Raw genomic sequence first — 11,976 nt, forward strand, 5'->3', positions numbered from 1 at the left:
ATACACACAGACATGTAAAGCTGAGAGAAAGGCTGAAATGAACTTCACTTAATAGACAAAGACTTTGCAGGAGATGCAAGTTGAAGATAGAGGTGAACTAGTCTCCATGGCGATGAAGGTATATGATGGGGTATGTATGAATATTGTATTCTTCCTTGGGATCTTCCTCTCAGGCAAAGGAAAGCAGCAGTCAGACAGGGAGACAGAATGCTCCAGGGCAGCGCTCTACTCTATCACTCTGTGTCACTGTCATCTGGCTTTATCAATTAGAGGTTTAGCCCACTCTCCAAGAAACCTTTGCTTTTGAAGGAAATACATTTTAGAGTCTCTAGACACACCCGGTTTCTTAATATCAAATGCAAGGTCATTCTAATGGACTACAATACTGCATGTAAACCTGTTTTCGGAGAAGTTAAATATTCAGTGATGTTGTTGAGGCAAGGAAAGCTAAGAGTGGTCAGACCAAGGGCCTTGTCATTGTCATTACTGTTTGTATCTCCTACTATCTTTCCTCTGTAGCTGTACATTGTAGCGGCAGCCTGTACAGTAGATTGGCTGGCTGTTGTCGGTTCTGCATGGGCTGTGGTGGGCTGGGTGTTGTCTATTCTGTGGTGGGCTAGGTGTTGTCTATTCTGTGGTGGGCTAGGTGTTGTCTATTCTGTGGTGGGCTGGGTGTTGTCTATTCTGTGGTGGGCTAGGTGTTGTCTATTCAATTCAAATTGTATTTGTCACATGCGCCGGATACAACAGGTGTAGGTAGACCTTACAGTGAAATTACTTACGAGCCCCTAACCAACAATGCAGTTAAAAAATATATATGAATAAGAATAAGAAATAAAAGTTACAAGTAATTAAAGAGCAGCAGTAAAATATCAATAGCGAGAGTATATACAGGGGGGGTACCGGTACAGAGTCAATGTGCGGGGACACCGGTTAGTTGCGGTAATATGTTCATGTAGGTAGAGTTGACTATGCACAGTTGATAACAACAGAGTAGCAACGGTGTAAAAAAAGGGGGGGGGGGGCAATGCAAATAGTCTGCATGTCCATTTGATTAGATGTTCAGGAGTCTTATGGCTTGGGGGTAGAAGCTGTTTAGAAACCTCTTGGATCTAGACTTGGCGTTCCGGTTCCGCTTGCCATGCGGTATCAGAGAGAACAGTCTATGACAATTTTTAGGGCTTTCCTCTGACACCGCCTGATATAGAGGCAGAGAGCTTGGCCCCAGTGATGTACAGTACTGGGCCGTTCGCATTACCCTCTGTAGTGCGTTGCGGTAGTAGGCCGAGCAGTTGCCATACCAGGCAGTAATGCAACCAGTCAGGATGCTCTCGATGGTGCAGCTGTAGAACCTTTTGAGGATCTGAGAACCCATGCCAAAACTTTTCAGTCTCCTGAGGGGGAATAGGTATTATCGTGCCCTCTTCACAGCTGTCTTGGTGTGCTTGGACCATGTTAGTTTGTTGGTAATGTGGACACCAAGGAACTTGAAACTCTCAACCTGCTCCACTACAGCCCCGTCGATGAGAATCTTTTTCCTGTATTCCACAATCATCTCCTTTGTCTTGATCACGCTGAGGGAGAGATTGTTGTCCTGGCACCACACGACCAGGTCTCTGACCTCCTCCCTATAGGCTGTGTCGTCGTTGTCGGTGATCATGCCTACCACTGTTGCGTCATTGGCAAACTTAATGATGGTGTTGGAGTCGTGCCTGCCCGTGCAGTCATGAGTGAACAGGGAGTACAGGAGGGGACTGAGCACGCACCCCTGAGGGGCCCCTGTGTTGAGGATCAGTGTGGCGGATGTGTTGTTACCTAACCTTACCACCTGGGGCGGCCCGCCAGGAAGTCCAGGATCCAATTGCAGAGGGAGGTTTTTAGTCCCAGGGTCCTTAGCTTATTGATGTGCTTTGAGGGCACTATGGTGTTGATCTCTGAGCTGTAGTCAATGAATAGCATTCTCAAATAGGTGTTCATTTTGTCCAGGTGTGAAAGGGCAGTGTGGAGTGCAATAGAGATTGCATAATCTGTGGATCTGTTGTGGCGGTATGCAAATTGGAGTGGGTCTTGGGTTTCTGGGATAATGGTGTTGATGTGAGCCATAACCAGCCTTTCAAAGCACTTCATGGCTACAGATGTGAGTTCTACGGGTCGGTAGTCATTTAGGCAGATTACCTTAGTGTTCTTGGACACAGGGACTATGGTGGTCTGCTTGAAACATGTTGGTATTACAGACTCGGACAGGGAGAGGTTGAAAAATGTGAGAGAAGACACTTGCCAGTTCACATACTCGCAGTACTCGTCCTGCTAATCCGTCTGGCCCTGCGGCCTTGTGAATGTTGACCTGTTTAAAGGTCTTACTCACATCGGCTGCGGAGAGCGTGATTACACAGTCTTCCGGAACAGCTGGTGCTCTCATGCATGTTTCAGTGTTATTTGCCTCAAAGCGAGCATATAAGTAGTTTTGCTCGTCTGGTAGGCTTGTGTCACTGGGCAGCTCTCGGCTGTGCTTTCCTTTGTAGTCTGTAATAGTTTGCAAGCCCTGCCACATCCGACGAGCGTCAGAGCTGGTGAAGTATGATTCGATCTTAGTCCTGTATTGACGCTTTGCCTGTTTGATGGTTCGTCGGAGGGCATAGCGGGATTTCTTATAAGCTTCTGGGTTAGTCCCACTCCTTGAAAGCAGCAGCTCTAGCCTTTAGCGCAGTGCGGATGTTGCCTGTAATCCATGGCTTCTGGTTGGGGTATGTACGTGCGGTCACTGTGGGGACGATGTCATCGATGCACTTATTGATGAGCCAATGACTGATGTGGTGTACTCCTCAATGCCATCGGAGGAATCCCTGAACATATTCCAGTCTCTGCTAGCAAAACAGTCCTGTAGCTTAGCATCTGCTTCATCTGACCATTTTTTTATTGATTGAGTCACTGGTGCTTCCTGCTTTAGTTTTGCTTGTAAGCAGGAATCAAGAAGATATAATTATGGTCAGATTTGCCAATTGGAGGGAGAGCTTTGTATGGGTCTCTGTGTGTGGAGTAAAGGTGGTCCAGAGTTTTTTTCCCCCTCTGGTTGCACATTTAACATGCTGATAGAAATTTGGTAAAACAGATTTAAGTTTCTCTGCATTCAAGTCCCTGGCTACTAGGATCGCTGTCTCTGGGTGAGCGTTTTCCTGTTTGCTTATGGAGGAATACAGCTCATTGAGTGTGTTCTTCATGCCAGCATCAGTCTGTGGTGGTATGTAGACAGCTACAAAATATACAGATGAAATCTCTCTAGGTAGATAGTGTAGTCTACAGCTTATCTTATACAGCATACTCTACTTCCTTAGATATCGTGCACCAGCTGTTATTTACAAAAATACATAGTCCGCCGCCCCTTGTCTTACCAGACGCCGCTGTTGTATCCTGCCGGTACAGCGTATAACCAGCCAGCTGTATGTTGATAATGTTGTCGTTCAGCCACGATTCCGTGAAACATAAGATATTACAGTTTTGAATGTCCCTTTGGTAGTTTAATCTTCTGCGTTTGCTAGCAGAATGAAAGGAAGTGGTGCTTTATTCAATCGCCTACGAAATCTCAGAAGGCAGCCCCGCCCTCTGGACCATTTTTCTCTGCCTTCTCTTCAAGCAAATGACAGGGATCTGGGCCTGTTCCCGGGAAAGCAGTATATCATTCACGATGTGCTCGTCGGACTTGTTAAAGGAAAAAAAGGATTCTGCCAGTCCGTATTGAGTAATTGCAGTTCTAGTGTCCAGAAGCTATTTTCAATCATAAGAGACGGTAGCAGTAACATTATGTACAAGATAAGTAAAAAAATACATTGCAAATAATGCAAAGAAACAAATAAAAAACACAATTAGTTAGGAATACTTAAAACGTCAGCCTTGTTCTCAGGCTTCATCTTAGTTCGGCATTATCTTTATTCTGTGGTGGGCTGGGTGTTGTCTATTCTGTGGTGGGATGGGTGTTGTCTATTCTGTGGTGGGCTGGTTGTTGTCTATTCTGTGGTGGGCTGGGTGTTGTCTATTCTGTGGTGGGCTGGGTGTTGTCTATTCTGTGGTGGGCTGGATGTTGTCTATTTTGTGGTGGGCTGGTTGTTGTCTATTCTGTGGTGGGCTGGGTGTTGTCTATTCTGTGGTGGGCTGGGTGTTGTCTATTCTGTGGTGGGCTGGTTGTTGTCTATTCTGTGGTGGGCTGGGTGTTGTCTATTCTGTGGTGGGCTGGTTGTTGTCTATTCTGTGGTGGGCTGGGTGTTGTCTATTCTGTGGTGGGCTGGGTGTTGTCTCTTCTGTGGTGGGCTGGGTGTTGTCTATTCTGTGGTGGGCTGGGTGTTGTCTATTCTGTGGTGGGCTGGGTGTTGTCTATTCTGTGATGGGCTGGGTGTTGTCTATTCTGTGGTGGGCTGGGTGTTGTCTATTCTGTGGTGGGCTGGGTGTTGTCTATTCCGTGGTGGGCTGGGTGTTGTCTATTCCGTGGTGGGCTGGGTGTTGTCTATTCTGTGGTGGTATGGGTGTTGTCTATTCTGTGGTGGGCTGGATGTGGTTTATTCTGTAGTGTGCTGGATGTGGTCTATTTTGTAGTGGAATGGGTGTTGTCTATTCTGCGGTGGGATGGGTGTTGTCTATTCTGCGGTGGGCTGGGTGTTGTCTATTCTGCGGTGGGATGGGTGTTGTCTATTCTGCGGTGGGATGGGTGTTGTCTATTCTGCGGTGGGCTGGGTGTTGACTGCTGTGTCTGTCCTTCTGCTGCCCCTAGATTCTCCTCTTCAGTCCAGCCCTCTCTCCTCTCCTCTTCTCTCATCTCCTCTTCTCTTATCTCATCTCCTCTCCTCTTCTCTCATCTCCTCTCCTCTTCTCTCATCTCCTCTTCTCTTATCTCATCTCCTCTCCTCTTCTCTCATCTCCTCTCCTCTTCTCTCATCTCCTCTCCTCTTCTCTCCTCTCCTCTCCTCTATTATTCTTTAACAAAGCTCTTTGTTCAACAGTGTGTAATCAGCTGTGAAAGCCATGCATAGGCTGTGATCCTTACAGGGGCTCAATCAACACAGTTGTAATTGTTTTGATCAGCACTGAAACAAAGCCTACCAACAGGTAATTTGTGCCCTCCCAGAGGACTTAGTGAAGTCTACAGGCTTTAGTCTGAATAGTTAAGCAGAGTGGTGTTTCTCTGTGTTGAGGAATGATGTTAATTCTGTGGCCTGTGGTGAAGGATGGGCTGTTAAGCAGAGCTGCTTGGAAGCCACTGTGTGAGAATGGTGTACTCAGAGAAATTTGACGCCTTTCTGGCTGACTGATCGACTGACTGGGTGCGCTGGGTGTTGAAATCCTGGGCTCTGTGCTCCCCCTCTCCCTGGAAGACAGAATGCTGTTGATTGGATCACCAGGGGAGGGAGTAGGTGTGCTGTCCAGGGCACTGAGGAAGTAGTCTTAGATACACATATACCAGCATACACACACACACGCACACGCTTACACCGCCTGCATTGTTGGACTGGTTTGATGTTGAGATGAGTTCTTCTCGCGCTCTCTCTGGCAGAGGGAGCTGGGGGAGATGGAAATCAATGAGAAAGGATGGTGAGCAGGAAATACACTCTGAGGGAGGGAATGGAGTGAGAGGATCACAGGCAGGAGAAGTGCTTTCAGGGCTTCATGTCAAGCAGAATATTGAACACCGAAGACATTCGAAGGGAAATAGGAAACCTTTGTTACTTTGGAGAGAGCTTATTTATGAAGGTCTAACCCATAAGCCTCTATAGAAATACCTCTTCTCTTTGATCTCTGGACTGAAAAGTATTTTTGTCAGAGGGAAGGTGCTGTGTGTGTGGTTATTTAGGGCTTGAGAATGCAGGTGTGTGTGTCTGTGTGTAAGCATGATAGCAGTGACAGGGGAAGTGGAGCAGTGCGGGGCTGAGCTGACGGGACACCACCATCACAAAGCAGGATTAAAAAGAGATGACTGGCTGACTGAGACTACCCCGCTGCTTCACACTTCAAACCCTTCTCTTCTTTCTCTCTCCCTCTACTCCCTTTCTATCTGCCCCCTGCCTCTCTTTATTCCACTCCATCTTCCTCCATGAAGTTATTGAGTGGGTCTGAGGTGTCCAATACTGTAATCACTTCAATATGAAGTTATAGAGTGGGTCTGAGGTGTCCAATACTGTAATCACTTCAATATGAAGTTATAGAGTGGATCTGAGGTGTCCAATACTGTAATCACTTCAATATGAAGTTATAGAGTGGGTCTGAGGTGTCCAATACTGTAATCACTTCAATATGAAGTTATTGAGTGGGTCTGAGGTGTCCAATACTGTAATCACTTCAATATGAAGTTATAGAGTGTGTCTGAGGTGTCCAATACTGTAATCATTTCAATATGAAGATATAGAGTGGGTCAGAGGTGTCCAATACTGTAATCACTTCAATATGAAGTTATAGAGTGTGTCCAGTGGTGGAATAAGTACCCAATTGTCATACTTGAGTAAAAGTAAAGATGCCTTAATAGAAAGTGACTCAAGTAAAAATGAAATTCACCCAGTAAAATACTACTTGAGTAAAGGTCTAAAAGTATTTGGTTTTAAATATACTTAAGTATCAAAAGTAAAAGTTTAAATCACTTCACATTCCTTATATTAAACAAACTAGATGGAATATATATATATATTTTTTAAGGATACTGTAATCACTTCAATAGGAAGTTATTGAGTGTGTCTGATGTGCCCATACAGTTCCTCAACTGAAGTGACTGGGTCTTACTTTGATTGTCTTCTTGTCTTTTACTGCTCTACATGATGACACTACATTTGTCTTGTCCCTCTCTCTCTCTCTCAGTCCTGCGGCTCTGGATCGAAAGCCTGCAGAACTCAGCACTTTGACCGACGGCTACCAGATCCGCATCTGAGACTCCTTGGAACTGGACTACATTCTCCTGGTCTCCACTCTGACCACCCAGTCCACCTCCCTCAAATATATTCACCTGACATTGTGTATATCATAATTATAAAGTATTTATAGGGTTTTGCCAGCCTCTTCTGTAGGGGGAAGATGATGACATTATGCTCAGTGCTAAACTGGAGGCTGACATCCAGTAGGAACAAATACATTGAATATATCAAAGGTATATATTTCCTGTCCTTCATGACCAGACGAACAAAAGCCTGAACAAGAGGTGTGTTTCATTATACACCTCCACACATGCATTAGCCACATTATACATTTGCATACATATCTATTATGTTTTTAATGAAGGACTGATGCCTAAATTGCATGAAGACATCATATCAAGACCTCTCATGCGTTTAGAGAAGTACATATGTTGGATTCTCTACATCGTTTTTAAAAAAATCTGTTTTTGAATAGCCTGTGTGCTTTTGTGTAGGAGAGCAACAGTCACATTTCGTTTACTTTTACAATGTGAAGATTCGTTTTTAAAAACAGAGTCTGTGGGTTAAAAAAATAGCCGACAGTATGTTGACATTATGTAAAAAGGATCAAATAGTGTGACTGATCATCTATTTTTGTTTTCTATATAATTCATATATAGACTGAACGGTTGTTGTAATGCCTAAGCCTGTAGAGGATGTTAAATAGTTATCTGCTGGGCTGAGCTGTAGTCCGTGTGATGATGTGGGAAGTGAAAGGGTGAGAGAAGAGTTGGAGGAAACAGGAGGTACTGTAGGCTTGAGGTGAGGGGAACAGAGAGGGGCCAAAGACCAGGGCAGTCAAGCAGAGAGCCTGCTGAGTACTCTGCTAAACCCCAGCCCTGACGCTGACTCTCGGTTAGATTATCCCCCCTGTCTCTGTCTCTATAGACCCTCCTCTCTCACAGATACAGTGCTGGGCCCGGTTTCCCAAAAGCATTTTAAGGCTAAGTTCAACGTTAGAACCATCGCTTATGATGCTTTTGGGAAACCTGTCCCAGATCAATTCATCTTTTAAGGAAATCAAAGCTTGTGACAATGATGCTTTGGAGCTTAGCCAGAACATTACCTTTTTAATCCCAAGACAATTTGACCGTGACGTGTTGCTTCAAAATGTCAACTCTGTTACACCTCAGCATACAGACGTATACGAAAACATGTCTGATAATATTATGTAGCTCCTAACCTGAGGCCTTTCTGAATCCTATCACAGAATCTTGAAGTTAAGAATGCAAATACTGAACTGAACACCACAAGACAGACACATCAGTCAAATCAAGGCTTCTATGCCATCTCAACTGCCATGATGCGGTGTTGAAGATTGTTTCCATTTTTTTTGTAGTATTCAAAAGTCATCAGATATCCAGGAGGGTGCCAACTGAACAATATAACATTTTATAGCTTTTGGTTAAACAAGCTATGCACATCAAAGGGAAATGATAAATCATTGTATGTCTTCCTCAATCTAAATAGTTTCGAGATTGCAGCAGAATTGAAATCCAGTCTCATTTTCTTGAATCCTGAACGAGCTGAGAACATATCAGTTCTTATGTTTCTAATTAACATTTTTTATTCTAACGATCAAATTGTGAATGGTGCTGCTAGTCTGAGAGTATACCATCAAGGCCAACACTATTGGCACCAGCCGTCTGAAAGACTATAAGCACAAAATAACCAGCTTAATATACATGGCCAAAAGTATATGTATTGGTGAATTCGGCTGTTTCAGTCACACCCGTTGCTGACAGGTGTATAAAATCGAGCACACGGCCAAGCAATCTCCATAGACAAACATTGTCAGTAGAATGACCAATACTGAAGAGCTCAGTGACTTCAATGTGGCACTGTCATAGGATGCCACCTTTCCAACAAGACAGTTTATCAAATTTCTGCCGTGCTAGTGCTGCTCCGGTCAACTGTTAGTGCTGTTATTGGGAAGTGGAAATGTGCTGAAGCGCGTAGCACGTGAAAACCGTCTGTCCTCGGTTGCAACACTCACTACCGAGTTCCAAACTGACTCTGGAAGAGGCATACAGTATACAATGACATTCTAGACGATTCTGTGCTTCCAACTTTGTGGCAACAGTTTGGGGAAGCCCCTTTCCTGTTTCAGCATGACAAAGCGAGGTCCATACAGAAATGGTTTGTCAGTGTGGAAGAACTTAACTGGCCTACACAGAGCCCTGACCTCAACCCCATCGAACACCTTGTGGATGAATTGGAACGCCGACTGTGAGCCAGGCTTAATCGCCCAACATCAGTGCCGACCTCACTAATGCTCGTGGCTGAATGGAAGCAAGTCCCCACAGCAATGTTCCAACATCTGACGGAAAGCGTTCCCAGAAGAGTGGAGGCTGTTATAGCAACAAAGGGGGACCAACTTCATAGTAATCGCCGTGATTTCGGAATGAGATGACGAGCAGGTGTCCACATACTTTTGGCCATGTAGTGTATGACTTTGGTTTTGCAATCCTCTATAGAAGCACAATGTGCTTCACTTTTACACAATACAATTGTTTGTCTAATCTATACGGGCTAGGTTTAACATTCTTACTGTTAAGCACTTACTGTTAAACACTCTTTTCAATATGCATTGCGGAAGTTCAGCTTTACAGCGTGACTGAAATTTGAAGGCAATGTCAGCTTTAGTGGAGACTGCATTTACCATACCCACTGCATATCTAACGCTTCAGCTTTCCTGGGAGGAAAGACTGCTTTCACTGCTGCAAATCTGGGAACTGAAAGATAATACTCTTAAGTGATGTAGCTAGATTAGAGTTGTGCTCTTAACTGTTTAGTGTTGAGCTAAATTGTGTTGTGGCTGAGTTCTATTGGTGATTATTCGTTGTTTCTTGAACACATCTGTTACTGAGTGCAGTGTTTAATCGTGCTGGTTGTTGTTTTTATGACGTGGTGAAAACACTTTGTTGTGACGATGATGATGACGATATTCTTTGGACGAGGTGTGCTTTTTAAAGAAGCACACCACATTGTAGCAGTATCATTTTTCAAAGGTCTTGCTATGTTTGTGCTGTTTGACCACTGAATAGGCTTGAAAAATGAAGTACCATCCAATGGGATAATGGTTAAAGAAAAACAGTACCACTCATGACTGTAGATTTCTTTTATCCATTTTGTATTTACCAAATGGTGTTTAAAAAAAAAGAAAAGAAAAACAGAATCAAGTTATCTGAATAACGAGTAACATGAGTAATATGAGTAACCTAAACCAGCTACCACCACTATAATATACCACCACCTTCTGCATTTAGTGGTTGATAACTTGAAAGGCAATGATGTGCTGTTGGGACTAAGTGTTACTGAATATTTAGCTGTTTTCAAAGCAAGCTTTTTAGATGAGACTGCTTTTCCTGTATTAAGGTACGTTTCGTGAGGAGTGTTCTCTTGGCCTCTTCTCGTAAATGGGAGTGTACTAGGACTCTGGGTGTTAAGAGTGTTCTCTTGGCCTCTTCTCGTAAATGGGAGTGTACTAGGACTCTGGGTGTTAAGAGTGTTCTCTTGGCCTCTTCTCGTAAATGGGAGTGTACTAGGACTCTGGGTGTTAAGAGTGTTCACTTGGCCTCTTCTCGTAAATGGGAATGTACTAGGACTCTGGGTGTTAAGAGTGTTCTCTTGGCCTCTTCTCGTAAATGGGAGTGTACTAGGACTCTGGGTGTTAAGAGTGTTCACTTGGCCTCTTCTCGTAAATGGGAATGTACTAGGACTCTGGGTGTTAAGAGTGTTCACTTGGCCTCTTCTCGTAAATGGGAATGTACTAGGACTCTGGGTGTTAAGAGTGTTCTCTTGGCCTCTTCTCGTAAATGGGAATGTACTAGGACTCTGGGTGTTAAGAGTGTTCTCTTGGCCTTTTCTCGTAAATGGGAATGTACTAGGACTCTGGGTGTTAAGAGTGTTCTCTTGGCCTCTTCTCGTAAATGGGAATGTACTAGGACTCTGAGTGTTAAGAGTGTTATTTTTTATACTCATGCCACTGGTGCTGCCAGTTGGCTGGTATTATTCTCATATCTTTCTGGAAAGGGCTGATCTATTTGTCCCATTGGCTGAAAAGGAAAAGTACTGATGGAAGATCAATAGCAGAACAAATGGTAGCATTTCTTACAGCACCACTATTCTATTGAAATGAGACTTTAGAATCCGCCCCTGGTTTTCTCCATGTATGATGATGACAGGGTGATTTTTGTATTTTGACCGCGGGTGGAAGATAATGTCCTCCCAACTCCTACTGTTACACTGATCGGTTGACAATGGTTTTTATCAACTCTACCATGTGTTGTAATAAAAAATGATTTATGTTTCTATTCGGTCTTTGCTGTAATTTCTTACTCAACAGGTAGGACAGAAAGTAGGTAATGAAATAATGTGAAAATACATTTCTTCATGGGGCACAGGCATAATGGATGTACAATTATGGTATTCAATCAAATCATTCCAGATTTGAATATATCACACAACTAGACCAGGTAGATTTGACCCCATCGGAGTAAATATAAATTAATAATGTCATAACATTCCCTAGTAGGCTATGGTCTTACTAGTTCTTTGGGATAGTGCTGTACTGATATCGCTCTGTATATAGTCCGGTACAGGATTCCATATCTCTATTAATCTGTTTTACAGCAGCTGTGACATGCAACGACACAGAGAGCAGATTTATACTGAACAAAAATATAAATGCAACAGGCAACAATTTCAAAGATATTATTGTGTTACAGTTCATATGAGGAAATCAGTCAATTGAAATAAGTGTATTAGGCCCTAATCTATGGATTTCACATGACTGGGAATACAGATATGCAACTGTTGGTCAAAGATATCTTACAAAAAATGGGCCTCTGGATCTCTTCACGGTATGTCCATGCATTCAAATTGCCATCAATAAAATGCAATTGTGTTTGTTGTCTGTAGCGTATTCCTGCCCATAAAATAACCCCACCGCCACCATGGGTCACTGTTCACATGATGCCATACATGTGGTCTGCGGTTGTGAGGACGGTTGGACGTACTGCCAAATTCTCTAAAATGACATTGGAGGCGG

General features: G+C 43.7%; 1 protein-coding gene across 3 annotated transcripts in view; it reads left to right on the forward strand.

Annotated features, from left to right (window-relative positions):
• Positions 1-11,237, forward strand: part of LOC139415152 (vasohibin 2) — a 34,764-nt gene extending 23,527 nt beyond the window's left edge. For 2 of the 3 annotated variants that reach the window (XM_071163018.1, XM_071163017.1), the window contains exon 8: positions 6,832-11,237. In XM_071163018.1, the coding sequence (XP_071019119.1) occupies positions 6,832-6,901 (70 nt within the window). In that variant the 3' untranslated portion in view covers positions 6,902-11,237. The remainder of the gene's footprint in view (positions 1-6,831) is intronic. The other variant, XM_071163019.1, reaches the window with a different exon arrangement.
• The last annotated feature ends 739 nt before the right edge of the window (positions 11,238-11,976 follow it).

The sequence above is a fragment of the Oncorhynchus clarkii genome, chromosome 8 (assembly GCF_045791955.1).
Source record: "Oncorhynchus clarkii lewisi isolate Uvic-CL-2024 chromosome 8, UVic_Ocla_1.0, whole genome shotgun sequence".
NCBI classification, from domain to species: Eukaryota; Metazoa; Chordata; class Actinopteri; order Salmoniformes; family Salmonidae; genus Oncorhynchus; species Oncorhynchus clarkii.